This window comes from Nelumbo lutea, chromosome 5 (genome assembly GCF_056320005.1).
Source record: "Nelumbo lutea isolate HS-2025 chromosome 5, American lotus-T2T, whole genome shotgun sequence".
In the NCBI taxonomy this organism is placed as follows: Eukaryota; Viridiplantae; Streptophyta; class Magnoliopsida; order Proteales; family Nelumbonaceae; genus Nelumbo; species Nelumbo lutea.
Window position 1 is genome coordinate 16333505 of NC_142688.1, and position 14543 is coordinate 16348047.

A 14543-nucleotide genomic window follows, 5' to 3' on the forward strand; every position below is an offset into this window, starting at 1 on the left:
GAAATGTAACATTCAAATGGCATTGTTTCCATAAGATATATTAAAACAAAATTCAAATTTCATGGCTGATAGTATCTCATCGGCACAGAAAGCTAGATATATGGTGCAATATCTTCAATTTGGTAGTTGACGAGTTGTCACGGTAGCTGGTTGGGCCTATTGTGAGTTTGTAACCAGAAATCAACAGAAACATGAAGAACGTAACAGCACCATAGTGACAAGCAAATTAAGGTCAGGTCAAAATCACCAATTTGGTTCCGAAGAAGAAGATGACATTGTAGACTAATTCTTGTTATGTCAACAACGAATATTTCTTTGATGTGGCCAAAATACAATATCTCCTACTGGATCTGCTAGTTTTTTTTTTTTTTTTCGCTTGATCGAACTTTTCCGCTTATGCTAATCTTATTATTTATTCTTCAATTGTTGAGGGAGGGGTTCTTCTTTATTTCATGCGAGAATCACCTCGTTTAATTATCATGTCACGATATGTACCATAACATCATATATGCTGCCAAGGCGTTGGTGACCCATTCTTCCTTGTCCCAGTCTCGTAGTCTCGTGATGAGAAGTCACGGGTAGAGCTTGGACAGTGGATGGTGAATCGCCTCAGCTAGCTACTTTGCTACTCATCTGGTCGGTCTGCACCAGTGGGGTTCCACCAAACACAACAAGAACAACCTCTGAAAGAATATCCATCTCTATTCTCTAGCTTGCATATTCAAGACCAAGAACCAGAGTTAATTAGGCTTATTAGTTTTACTTTAAAAAGTCTTTTGATCAACTGATGAAAACAAAGCAGATTAAAATCTGAGATCACGAGACCTGTTGAATGATCGAGGGACCAGGCGCCACATAATTGTCTCATTGTTCATATAGGTATATAACTTAAGTAGGCCTGCAAGTCGGGCTGGGTTAGGTTGGGTTGAGGCCAACCCTAATTCAATCCAAGTTGTAAACCCCCAATCCTAACCTTAATCTAATCCGACCAACCCAACCCTAACCCTAACCTTAACTAAATTCCTTCGACCCTAACCCAATCCAACCCAACTCAAAGTCAATTTTGGGTTATATTGGGCTTTGGTTGAACCCAACCCAACCTTCTTTCCATCCCTTAAAACTTCATTGAATTTCTTGATTTTAGATCTCAACTCAATTTTCAGTACATATATTAATCCTATGTTTCATTCGTACTTATTTGTTGACATTTTCTTTTTTGTTCTTTTGGTATAGAATTCAAAAAAAAACAAGTGTTATGACTTACAATAGATCTTTCTTGAGCAGAAAACAACATAAAGGAGATGAAGAATAAAATTTTCAAAAAACATAAATTAATGTTATTATGGTTTTAGTCTTTTTTATTAGGATTAAGTGAAGTGATTATCTTAAAAGAAATACATGATACTATGTGGTGGGGCTATACAAATATCATGCATCTAAATAATCAATGTTATATATTACATATAACATATATTTATATATGACATATACTATAGAGTCGGGTTCAGGTTGGGCTGGGTTGCCTAAGGGGTCAATCCTAACCCAACCCGAAGTAAAGTCAGATTCATGAATTTCAATCCTAACCCTAACCCGAACATCAATCCAACCAAACCCAACCCAGCATTTTCAGGTTGGGTTCGGACCAACCCGGCCCAAATTGTAGCCTTAAATTTAAGTGCCGTTTGGTATCACTATCGTTTTAATTATAAATATCACCTCATCAGTGATACATAAGCGTTTTGAGTTTAAATGTTTAATTTTTTTATTTGGCTTCAGACGGTGTTGTATTTAATTGGCCATAAAACGATTTGCTTGAAAATATTTCCTTTTCTGGAAAGGCAAAATCTCAACACCCTGAATGATCTGATGCTATGTATGTGGTCCTCACCAAACAGGATTCAAATTGAAACAATGGTGTTTTTATTTCAAGAATAAACTCAAAACATTGTTGGTTACGGTGGAACATCAAGGGTGCCGACACAGCCTTAGAAGAAAGGCATCAGAATCGATGATTCTCATTATGGAGTGTAAAGCATGATTTGTGTTGTTTGCTTTTGCTGCATGCATTTGGTGAGAATCCCCCCCTCCAACGGTTTTGACTGTTTTTTATTTTTTATAAGAATGGATCATCCATTCAGTTTAAACATTTAGATCGTTTATCCCGGCAACTGGACCTGTGATCGATCTATTGTCTGATTTGATTTTAAAAACCTTATTATAAAGTAATTTCATACTTTTGAAATTAAGAAAACCATGATATTTTGATACATATATTTTATACTTTTGTTCGCCACTGTTCAATAAAACTCTCGACCCGACCTTTGTTCGCCACTGCTGGAATCAGATCGCCATCACCAGTCTCAGACCATTAAACCATCAAAAAAATCGTCATCAGAAGTATGAATGGACGTGTTTTTGCAAATATATAGAAAATGAACTTTCTGTTTTCAAAAGCATGCCTTTGAAAGTTTTTTACTCCAACGATTTTCAAATCAAAAATACCAAAATACAAGCATTTTATATATTATGTACTTTTATATTTTTAAAAATACGAAAGTAGAAATCTATCCAAACAGGACCAGACAATTTCCAAGATTTAAACATACTCATCGAAGTCACAATGGAGCAACACTACTGTTGCATCACAACCCACCCTCTTTAAAAGTTTTGATATCGATCCGGTGTCCGGTGTATAGAAGAAAAATTTGTAAACATATGATAAAAAGATTTGGATAAACAAGGGTGTAAAACTAAAGATGATTATAACAATTATGGAATAATTTATATGTAAATCTATCTATAGTTTATTAATATATAAACTATTCTCAATAATTTATATGAAAAATTAGGAATAATTTATATGTAAATCTATCTATAGTTTATTAATATATAAGCATATATAAGTAATTAAAAATGAAAAATATTCTCAAAAATTAAACATCAGTCCTTAAAATTTTAATTTGATGCAAAAAAAAATACATAAAAAAAGAGGTTATCTTAATTCTTAAACATGTAAAGAGTAACAAGGCCTCGATGTATAAGGTTGGAGGAAAAGTGGATGAGCATCCTTTTGAACCAGAAAACGAAGTGGGCCATATGAAAGCTTCTGGGGTCGTTTAGGGCTGAACCCTTACCACACACCAGTGCCGATACTCTGTCTTTAGCATACAACTGGCAAGTTGTGAGGGTCCCATACCGCAACTATAGCTCTGGTTCCCCAGATCCAAGACAGTCGCTTGGGAGAACATGTGCAAGTTATTATAATGGGAGAACTTTAGGTTCTGGGGCGACATAAGTACCTGAACTAAAAGTGGTCTGGGGACCATAACTTGTCAACCTTAAATGGGTCCCACTGTGGGGATTATGGAGTGCGAAAATCCGGCTGATGCTCAACTTTTGCTGTATGCATGCATTTGGATGGATGAAATCATGGAAGGGAAGATGTCCATTAACACCCACAAAGTATAAAGTATAGTACATTACCAACATATCATATGGTTACAAGTCTAACTAGGTTCGATTTTATTGTAGGCCTTGTCTTTAGAGGGAGCCCATCTTATGGTGGCTTCCTACGGGCTACGACTACACACGAACACGGTAGAAGCCAAATAGTGGAGACCAGACTTTTAGTTTTAGCTACGCGTCTAGTGGACCCATTCCTGATACCACCCGACCTTTATTCATTGTTTATTTTTTTGTTATACATTAATTAGCTGTTACATAATCAGTCCATCAGGCATCAGAGTCAGACACAAAGGAAGATGCTGGAAGATCATCTTTTCCAGGGGTTTCATTCCAAGAATTGATGAAACTCGTAAAATATAAATGTCCCACTTTTCCTGTACATATCAGCTTTGCAAGTTGCAGTGCAAATGGACTTTTATTTTGAGAGAGTGGGGGGGAATTAGTAGGTTTTTTTGAAAAGTGAAAATGGAGGAAATGAGAACAATTTAGGTTATATAATAGTTTATGACTTTATATTATATAAATTTGGGTTCAGTTTGGAAAGAATACAAAACAATGAAGCATTTCTACTCCTTTGGAAGAAATTATAAATTAAAAAATATTTTTCTGAAATAGTATCTGCTTTCATAGCTCAGTTGGTTAGAGCACCCGTTTAGTAAGCGGGAGGTCTTGAGTTCGAGTCTCAATGAAAGCATATAATAACAAATATATTTTTTCAATCAACCAAAAGTGAGCGGGTTTGCCTTAACTCGAAGCTGACCCAAAAGAACTTCAACCCGAACCCAGTCGGACCGAAGATATCAAACTCGAATAAGGGCCGGGTCGATGCAGGTTTACCACATAAGACATAACCCAACCCACTGACATTCCTAGACTCAGACTTGGACAGATATCCCCTATTGCTATTGCCATTGCCTAGGCAGGCCGTTGGAATTAGCACTCACTCACAGTCACAGAGGCTTCCAAAGTTGGCTGGTCGAGTGAATAGGAGGAATGTGCTGCAACAAAGAGACATGCACCCTTGCAAAGTTGCAAGGTATTGTATTGATGTCTTCTCATCAGTCACCACTCACCACTGATGTTAATAAGTGTTAGCTCTAGGGTTTGTTGAGGCTTTCTGTCAATCTATAGGCCTTCCTTCCTAAATGCATTATTACAAGTGTCCACTGTCCAGGTGGGAGCCTTGTTAGGGTTGTTGCCAATAATGGGCTGGACCGGACCGTAACCCAATAATTTGGACAACTGATGATGGCATGGTTACTCACTTGAGACCTACTCTACAGCAATTAAAATAGATTTCATTTTATAAACAGACAAATAAAATTGATTTTCTCATAGAAAAATAAAGACGAAATTTTTCCCTCTGAAGACTGAAATCTGAAGGGATTCCCTTTAGATTGCAATTCTTAATCTATCACTTTTAGCAGAAAGGAAAAGGTTGCCATGACAACAGGAGTCTACTATTAGAGGCACTTTAATTACTGTCTCTACAGTGTTCAGATTGATGCGGTCCCTCGGCTATAATTATAAAAGGAGCTACTATTAATTTTAGATGCCCTTCCTTTAGGTTTTTCCTCGTGGTATGGAGTATGGAGTTGTTGAACCGGGAATTGTATGAGTAATTAAATTAAATTAAAGATGCTAAACTAAACACACCACTGATGAATAAAATGGAGTTCATAATGGATTAATGGTAGGCCTGAGCATGTTCTTCTCCAACTCTGTTTAATTGCATTGTTTAGTTTTATAATACAATTCTGGGATTCTTCCACCCCTTGGGATAAGATGGCAGTTGGCACCCATGAAAAGACATATTATAAGACAAAATTATTCACGTTTTGTCATGGGTCCCACCTTGACTATATAAGGCAAAGAAATTCATGAGTTGCTTAAACCCCAATTCCTCTCATTTTATCATGCATGTCTAAGTTTTGATATACAGTGAGAACAATGCTAACCAGAACATTTATTACAGAAGAATGGAAGAGTTCAGATTGAGATTACTACTTCCCATTTGGAGTGGAAATTTACCCACCCTTTACAGGACATCAAAAGAATCGTTCAGGTATTGATATTTGATTCACTTTAATTCATTTTTATAGGAAGAGATGGAGTTTGTTTTGCAGGCAAATCAGGGATCAATCCTGTCTCTCTTTGCTTCTAAACATGTGCACTTAGAAAGTAAGGCTCAATAAATAGATAAATAAATAAATAAATAAATAAATAAATAAATAAGGGCCTTCATGTAGGGGAAACGAAAAACAAGTGGGTCTCAAGTGGGCAAAGGAGCTATGATATGTTGTTGATTCAGAGGGGTCCCTTGTCAGTTAAAAGCTTACGGAACGGCCATGTCAGTTGTCGACATGGAAAATGCATCCTCTCTCTCTCTCTCTCTCTCACTGTAGGCATAAAAGACCCCAGTGATGGTTTTGCCTTGTCAATATCAGTGTTACAGAGAAAGGGGTGTTGATTTGCACCCCTGTTTTTAGTAAGATTCTTCTAAGCTAGGATAGACGAAGCAAGTGGCAAACTGAAAAGCTTTTATGAATATAAATATATAAGTTTTCTAACATGAGATTGCATAAAGATGGAGAGGCAGAGTGGACTGGATGCCACCCAAGTTTAAGCCATTTACGTATACATTCCAAGTATACGGATATGGTACCATATAACTAAAATTAGGTTTAATACACCATGGAAAAGGAAAACAAAATCCGTTTATATATAAATAATATTTCATCAGAAGAGAGTAGATAGAAGGAATGGAATTTCTCTAGCGAACGTCTCTTGTGAACATATACTTGTATCTACAACCATACACCCATTTCATCAAGTGAAGAACCAACTGTAATGCTTAATCTGGGAGAAGACCAGACCCACTGTTTGGATGAGCAGTGAAGCAAGTATGGTGGGGATACGAGTACGTACGACATGACTGTTGGGGCAAAGTCGTTGGGTGTTGAGAGGTTTCTTACAATTAACACAAGCTAAAAGGAGAGTGAATCAAAGTTGTCTTCCAAAAAGCTAGAAAGGATTAAGGAAGGATGCAAATCGCAAACATCGCAATTTGTTGTTGTTAATTTCTGTCATTGATAAAGAAATGGCATTTCTGCTGTGCTAGAGGACACTGTTTTAGTTGTGTTTGAAAACAACTAAAGGGAGAAGATTATAATTTATGCAAGAGGGAATTGTTTCTTCTGCATAAGTACAAGGTGTGATTGGAAAACATGAACAATTGTCAGCACACAGAGATTCTTATCAAACTACTTAGAATAGAATTTTCTTTTTACCAGCTTTTGAAGACCCCCCCCCCTTCAATTCTGACCATGAAATCAAAAAACATATACTTAGATTGTGACAACCTTTAATCCGGTCCGAGATATTTTACCCAACACATTGCTTATTTTTTATTTTTGTCTTGTATTCATCTCTGTGTATTGTCAGAGGTGTATGGGTTCTTTAATTGATGCGTTTTTATTTTATTTTAGTTTAGTTTTTTTTCAAATTTCAGTTCTAAGTATAATTTTATATATTTTTTTAATATAAAAAGGGGTTCCTGAAAACACATGTAAACAAGTGTTTCGGGCACCCAAAGATACGATGCAATATGTCTGATACGGGTGTATCGTATCGATACTTTGAACCTTCCTGTATTTGTACTGATTAGATATAGTGTATACTTCAGATTTGTTATTTGGAAGGAGTGTAAAACTGTGTATTCTGTATTATTTTGTATGTATTTCTACTGTACATATTTGCATTTGTATCCTTTACAAATTGAGCCTAATACAAATATGTACAATGTGCAAAATAGGGCTTAGAAATACAGAATACATGTCATTAAACCGAAGTGAATTTGCACTCAGATTCATATTTACAGGCATTTTGGTGAATATATATATATTGTACTGAAAATGAAAGTAATTTTGGGGTGGATGGGCAAGCAAAATTGCTCCACAAAAGGAGATTTGGAAATACAAAATCAAAGCCAGTACAGGTTGTAATTTCAGCACCCCATATAAAGCAGACAAGAAGTAGGTAAATAAATTCCCATACATGGACAGACAAAGAATGTGAATATAAACCCATGGATGCCCTTCACAAATTCCTTACAAACGTAACCTCTTGTCTCCGATTACCCGATCCCTAGAGGAATTTCTTTATTGTTTAATGAAGTGGAGACAAATTAGTATATCTATCTTCATTATTTTAAAATAAGCTTGCACTCTGTTTCAACCCAAAACTCTCATTAATTTGGGTGGACCATTTCGGAACCGCTTCCCTTTATGACTTGTCCAGATTTTGAAAAAGCTATCCTACATTGTTTGGTGGTGGAAAGTGGAAACACAAGAAAGAAAGTCGTCCCGACTTCCTATGCTCAAAATTTTCAGAGTTAAATGATAAGCGTCCTAAGAATCTTCTCGTGGCCAAAGAGGAGGCTTAAGTTATCAACTCCCAAACAGGTCCCTCAATCTAGTTAGCATGGCGATCGAGGATAGTAGAGCTGGAAACAGGCTGTTCTGGTAGCCCCCTTAATTGCTAAATGCTAACCTCACCGTTTTGATTCAATTCGAACTCGATTAAGAGAGTTGCTGGAGCAACGTACCTTTTAAAAACCTGTGTAACTACACAGAGTCAAACTAATTTATTGCATTGGTTTAGCAAGTCAGAAAGGTCAATTTTCGATGTTAATAAAGGCTACCCTTGGACCAATTACATTTCTATATTCATGTATATTTGAAGGCACAACACAATCCTCTTAAAGCGATTATATTATACATTTTTACAGTGAATATTTGTAGTGCATTTGAAAATAATTACAAAGTGAATGCTGCATCGTTACTACTCCCGATTTTTCAATCAACTATTTCGACTTATGGCTATTTGCCACCTCTACATTGCCATTTTTCCACCAATCCGCAGAAAATTACTCTAGTTTATTTATTTTTAATTAAGCAAGAAAAATTACAGAATACAAATTCCTAATTGAGAAACTGCTATTCCATCTTCAGATCTATTTGTTCCGTACATTCGATAGGAGAGGGAGACTGGTGAGTGGAGAACCCCCCACCGATAATTATAGCTCGTCCTTCAGAAGTTGAGAAACCAATTGGCAAAACTAGTCTACAGCATGCATACAAATAGGAAGAGAATTTATCAAAAGAGAGCCACCAACAAATAAATAATAGAATGGGTTGGTTGGATATCAATTTTTTTTTATGCCAAAATTAAATAAACCATATCTCTCCAAGATTTACTACTAAGAGATGAATCACGGAATCAGATTGTCAAATGGGATAGCTAGCACATGTCAGATTCAGAGGACATCACCATTCACCATGCTTGTAAAACATGTTTTAGAGGCGAATAGATGAATGAAAAAACACCACCATATCAATAATGAGGCAATAACCCAATTTCGTTTAACATGTTGATTACAAAAGTTTTTACATTCCCATAAGCCCAAATTATTAATTAGTTTTCCATTTACTTACAAGTAGAATGGCCAGGCCCCCTGGTGGCTGGTGCTAATCATAAAAGTGTGAAAGACAAAGGTTACCAACCATGACATAGCTAGCGCAGGTCCCTATGCACCCTGCAATAAATCCAACAGTTCAATGATTTTTATTCATTTAATAAATGCTGCCATTTGGGAATCCCATTCCAACCAAACTATAGTACTGGCACGATTCCCCACTCACACAGATCAATTTCAAAATTTAGGTGATTTCACGCATTAAATCAACGGTTTAATTGTAAGATGGGATGGGATTGAGACTTAAGTTGACAGATCCTACCTCATCTCATGATCATTATAATGCGATGGACTGATTAATACTATCTAGTATCTTACACACAAAAGCTGGAAACTAGCCTACCCAATCTTGGGTACGCAGTTGCAAGTTGCAGACAAAACCCAAGTAGTAGGAGGTAATGGGTATGCCTCTCTCTCTCTCTCTCTCTCTCATGCTATGCTGGTTGAGCGCCCACATGTTCCAAACCAAAGGGAAAGAAACATGACATGATACCGAGACTTTGAAATCGTCGTCCCCGACATCTAGTATCACTATCGACTTTCTCGAACGAGGACTAACCCACATTTCACTTCAGTTACTTAAAAAAAGCACCACCACTTCACAGTCTTCTCCCCCAAGTGATATAACCAAGGGAGATAAGATTTAGAATAAAAAGGGGGGAAAAGCATTTAGAAAAAAGAAAATAAAAAAAAAACATTAAATTCAAACACTCCCGTCCCCATGCACCCAATAAACCACTAGTTTGGGTTCGAGCTGACCCGGTCTGTAGACATTCATATCAGATGGCATAGCCTTGTACAACAACACTCTCCCTTCTTTTTCTTTTATACTTCCCAGAATGGTAAAGTAACGAAAAGCTTGTGATCATCTCTGTAAGTTGTGTGTGCGTGTGGATGCATGTGTACTAGTGGTTTGTTTGCATTGGCATACACAACTGCAGAAATGAATGAAACCCATATGTTAAAATCCTAACAAATGGTAACAGCTAGCTGAATCCGTTGGTCCATTACTTGCAAGAAGCAACAAAAGAGAAAGGAAAGATGAAAAGAAAAAGAAAGCAAGAAATACAGCAAAGGAGAAGTGAAAGCTGTAAACAAAGTGTAGACTCACCGAGGACTGAAGAGAGACTCGGACGAGAGCATTGAATGAAGGACCATGGATCAATGCCAAAAACAAATACAAAAAAGAGGGGGGGGGGGGGGGGGAAGAGAGAGAAAGTGCAATGTTCATTCATTCATTCAATTGCGCACGACGCATGCAAACAAGATACATTACTTCAAAACAACATCTGCGTCTACTCACTAGTCTTCCCGAGCTGTTTTTCTTTTTGCCGTACAAACATCTGTCCGCGTTTGTTTCAGGTTTCCTGGTCTCGAACAAAAAGAGAGGTTTGCAAGAAATAAATGAGAAGGAAAGAGAGAGAGAGAGAGAGAGAGAGAGAGAGGTTAAAGTCGAGGAATGGAGAAAGAAAGACAGATGTGGACGGTCGGAAATTGCATCCTTGAATGCCGCACACGTTATGGACTCCTAGGGAGTTGGGAATTGGTCGATCAACTATCATCCTCCAATGATATACCATAACAACTCACGAACAAGAGACTCCAAGTCGAAAGCTAGACGCTTTCATCTTTTACAATTCGCAATCCAACCAACAATGACCAGCCCAGACAGACAGAGAGAGAGAGAGAGAGAGAGCATTAGCCTTAGCATCTCTACTACAAGTCTACAACCATTCAAGTACTATGTAAAGAATTGAGAGAGAGAGAAAGAGAGAGAGAGAGAGAGTGAGAGGAAAACAGTAGCAGTTAATGTAGAGAAATTAAAAAAAACATTAAAACTAAACAGAATTCTTACTCGGTCTATGTTTCGCTGCCTGAACATGATGAACCAAAGCCTTGTACCATATAGTAGTTAGACTGAGCTTCCCGTCGGCCCAATAAAACAGCACTTGCAGTTAAGAGTGTTAGCCAGAGAAGAAGGAGAAGGAGGAATGGGGGATGGCATTGGTTTGAGCAATGGCCCATCAACAATAATGCACTAAGAAACAAGAAGTGATCCAATCTAAACACCAGCAGGAGAGATGGGATTATCTAAAAAGAAGAAAAAAAAAAGGAAAGATACAAAAAGAAAAGAAGAAACCTAACTAACATCATCTCGAGGGAGAAAGGGAGAGAATTCTCAACGAAATTCCCCCATTTGATCCCCGTTGTTCTTGTTCGCCATGGTGAAGTTGTTGTCGCTGTTATTGTTCCGTTCCGCGTGGAAAGAGGTTGCCCTTGTCCTTGTACTAGTTGGGAGTTGGGAGTGGTGAGTGACGAGAAACTAGAAGAAGCTAAGTAGCAGCGGTAGATGGTGATGATGATCAAATTGAGAGAGAGTGGAAGTAAGGAATAGCAGTAGATTGGATTCTCACTTCTTCTCGTCTTTAGGGTTTCTTACCAAGAGTATGCTTGTTGTTGTGCATCCAAACCTTAAGCACGTGCCTCTTCACACAAGTCTCCGTACAAAACTGCTGCACGGCGGCCTCGTCGTGCTTCTGAATCCTCCACCCGAGCCTCTCCGCGAACGCCAGCATCTTGTCTTTCTGCTCCTGTGTGAACTTTGTCCTGAAACGCTTCTTCGAAACTCCTCCACCGCCGCTAGGGTTCGACACGTCCTCCTGGTCCTCCCGGCTGTGCGCCCCACCTCCCGAGGTCGACGGCAGAGCCAGCGGACGATGGTGCGGCGCCACGTGGAGGTACCCCGCCGGAGTACGATAGTAGGGGGAGAATTGGTGGTGGTAGGCATCCCCCTCCGTCTCCTTGCGGTGGAAGTTCCGATGGCAGTTGCAGGCGGCGCATTTTAGGGCGTCAAGCGTGCCTTCCTCTCCGGCGGCCATGAACTCTCCACATCCATCGACGGCGTGGCCTCCGATTCCCACGGCATGGTTCTTTAGGCACTCCCTGTACCTGCTCACGGTCCTCCTTCCAGAGGAAGCTGCATCACCAGCTGCACTCGCCATTTTGGCTCTGGCCGAGTTACCGAGCGAATCGTAAGTCGCAGACACTGGTATCCCCATCTCTTCATCTTGCTCTTCGTGATCGTCGAATTCCATGCTCCTTTTCCCTTCTTCTTTGTCAAACTTGTTCCGTTTCTAGCTTCTCCTTATATAAGATAGGACCAAAACAAATAAAAGGAGAAAAAGCTTTTTATTAGGTAGTAGCAGAGCTGATCCACCTCCACCACCGGCGGTGAAAGACTGTATTTTCTCTATGATATGTTTTTTTAAGAGGCTTTTTCTTCTTCAGAGCCAGAGAGGGGAAGAAGATAAGAGGGGGAGAGTGTGGTCATCAATTCCCCGCCTGCAAAAAAGAGATGTCTTCCTTCAAAGGCTTTCATATACTTTCCGTTCCTGGGAGCTGTCTCTCTCTTTCTCTCTCTAGTGTGAGTGTCTACACCAAAACCCTCACTTTGCCGGTTACTACAGCAGCAGTTCACCGTCTATAGCCGGTACCTTGTATCACGTAAACAAAAAACTAAGCCGCAGGGGTAACGGGTTATTTACTGCGGTAAAAGGCAGTAGACTGGAAGTTTACGAAATTTTACTTTCCAACGTAATAATAATAATAAAAATAAATAAAAGAAAAAAATGTAAAGAAATAGATAAAAATGGGTGGTGTGTCGCGTCTGAGTTGAAACTTGAAAGGACAGGGAGGGGGGGGGGGAACTGGAAAAAGAGGAGAGAAGGGCACAAGGCAGAACAGAAAGGGTTTGGACTGGACCCTCTGGACTCTGGACTCTGGATGGGGGAGAGGAGAAGTGTTTGTGTTTGGAACTCTCAATCAAAAAGAGATTGACAGCCACAGGCTGCGGCTGCTGCTGCTGCTGGGGCCGTTCACCGTTGAGTTGGGTTCATGGGGTTGGGGTTGGGCGGAGTAGGGGACGTCATATATATATATATATATATATATATATATATATATATATATATATATATATATATATATATAATTTCTTAAAAAAAAAAAAAAGAAGTAAAGAACAAGGGAAGAGACGTTAAGGCGTAGTAGGGAGAGGGGGAGAGGATGCTGCTGGTGCTGCTTCAACAATTGGAAACAAGGGAAGAGATTGGGAGGCCCTCCGGTTGTACTGGGGACACGGGATTTTACTTGGGAAAAATTAAATTGTCGGCATTTATGGCTGCTGCCTACGTGCGTCCATCTCCGACATGCGTGACGCCTCTTGGGCGTCAACATGCATTTATTACTCCTCTAGTCCTCTCTCTGTCCCTTTAACAAACCCTCCATCTACGATTTAAACCTCTATCTATATTTCTATTCTCTAATCTAGTATTTATACTCATAATTAATATTAATCAATAATTAGTAACTGCTAACGAAAATCAAAATCTGCAGACAGGCTTGAACCTCCCTCTCCCTCAATCCGTAAATGTTTCCCCTATTTTTAGATGACGAAAAAACACAAGGTATTATTATTATTTTTGTTATTATAGTTTAACACTTAAAATAAGCCCATAAATAACCCCCCCCCCGAATTGAAGGCCTCAACCACAAATTAACAACATTCGAATTCGATTCCAACTTTAAGAAAAGAAAAGGTTAAGAAAGAAAAAGGAGATTAAACCCAAGTTAGTTTGGGGGAATGGAAGGGAAGAAGGGAATGGTAGCTCCGTAATTTAGAAACGCCCATTGTCCTTTTTATTTCCCAAAACTAGAAAAACTTCAGACCTGAACATGGTCTGAATAAATACTGAAAACCAGAAGAAGGAACTAATCAGGTGTAATACTGGTGTGGCGTAAGAAGGCACAGTGTCCAGTGTCCAGACTCATAACCCACTCATCTTATCCTCTCTTCCTCCACCTCTATAAGACTGTAAGTCTGTAAGTCTTGTAATCAATCAACCCCTACGTATATATAGTTATAGACATGGTTGGTATACTTGCACACAATCCTGAATATATATAATACTGATCACCCAATTGTCGGTCTATTTGTTTTGATCTCCCTCCCATAGCTTAATAGGTTTAAATGATTGATCAACCACAGACAAAAGAGGATAAATTTGAAATGGGGGGGGGGGGGGGTAGAAGAAGATAAAACTTAAAAGCTGAAAGATTTTTCAAATGTCTAATCAACGGCCTAGAAATCGAATTTTATGTCATTCATTTAACCAATCACCATAAGTGGCTAAGCACTTATTGTTAAGTATAATCACAAAATAATAATGACGAAAAGCAGAAAAGAACAACCAAATCTCTGTACGTACGGACATAAGAGTGTGTTGTTGGATTTTAATCAGTCAGTATAAATAAATGTAAGAGTAGAAAAAAAAAGAGATATTATTAGTTTTAGTTGAACTTTATTCAGAAGAGAGAAGAGAGAAGAGAGAGAAAGAGACGTTACATCTTGGGACTTGGAGGAGGGTACAGTCCCAAGAGGCCAAAGAGCAGGTAGAGTGGGAGAAAGAAAAAATAATAATAATAATTGAAAAAAGGAAGAGAAAAAAAATGATGGGCGGTCATATGGTTCCACCGGGGGTCA

General features: G+C 38.6%; 1 protein-coding gene and 1 non-coding gene across 2 annotated transcripts; one reads left to right on the forward strand and one right to left on the reverse strand.

The window, feature by feature from the left end:
• The first annotated feature begins 4085 nt into the window (after positions 1 to 4085).
• Positions 4086 to 4159, forward strand: TRNAT-AGU (transfer RNA threonine (anticodon AGU)). The gene has a single exon. It is a non-coding gene; the product is annotated as a tRNA-Thr (tRNA).
• Positions 4160 to 11005: 6846 nt separating this feature from the next.
• Positions 11006 to 12399, reverse strand: LOC148850614 (zinc-finger homeodomain protein 1-like). Its single transcript, XM_088942544.1, has one exon. The coding sequence runs from the start codon at positions 12094 to 12096 to the stop codon at positions 11428 to 11430; it is 669 nt and encodes a 222-aa protein (XP_088798670.1). The 5' UTR covers positions 12097 to 12399; the 3' UTR covers positions 11006 to 11427.
• Between the last annotated feature and the right edge of the window lie 2144 nt (positions 12400 to 14543).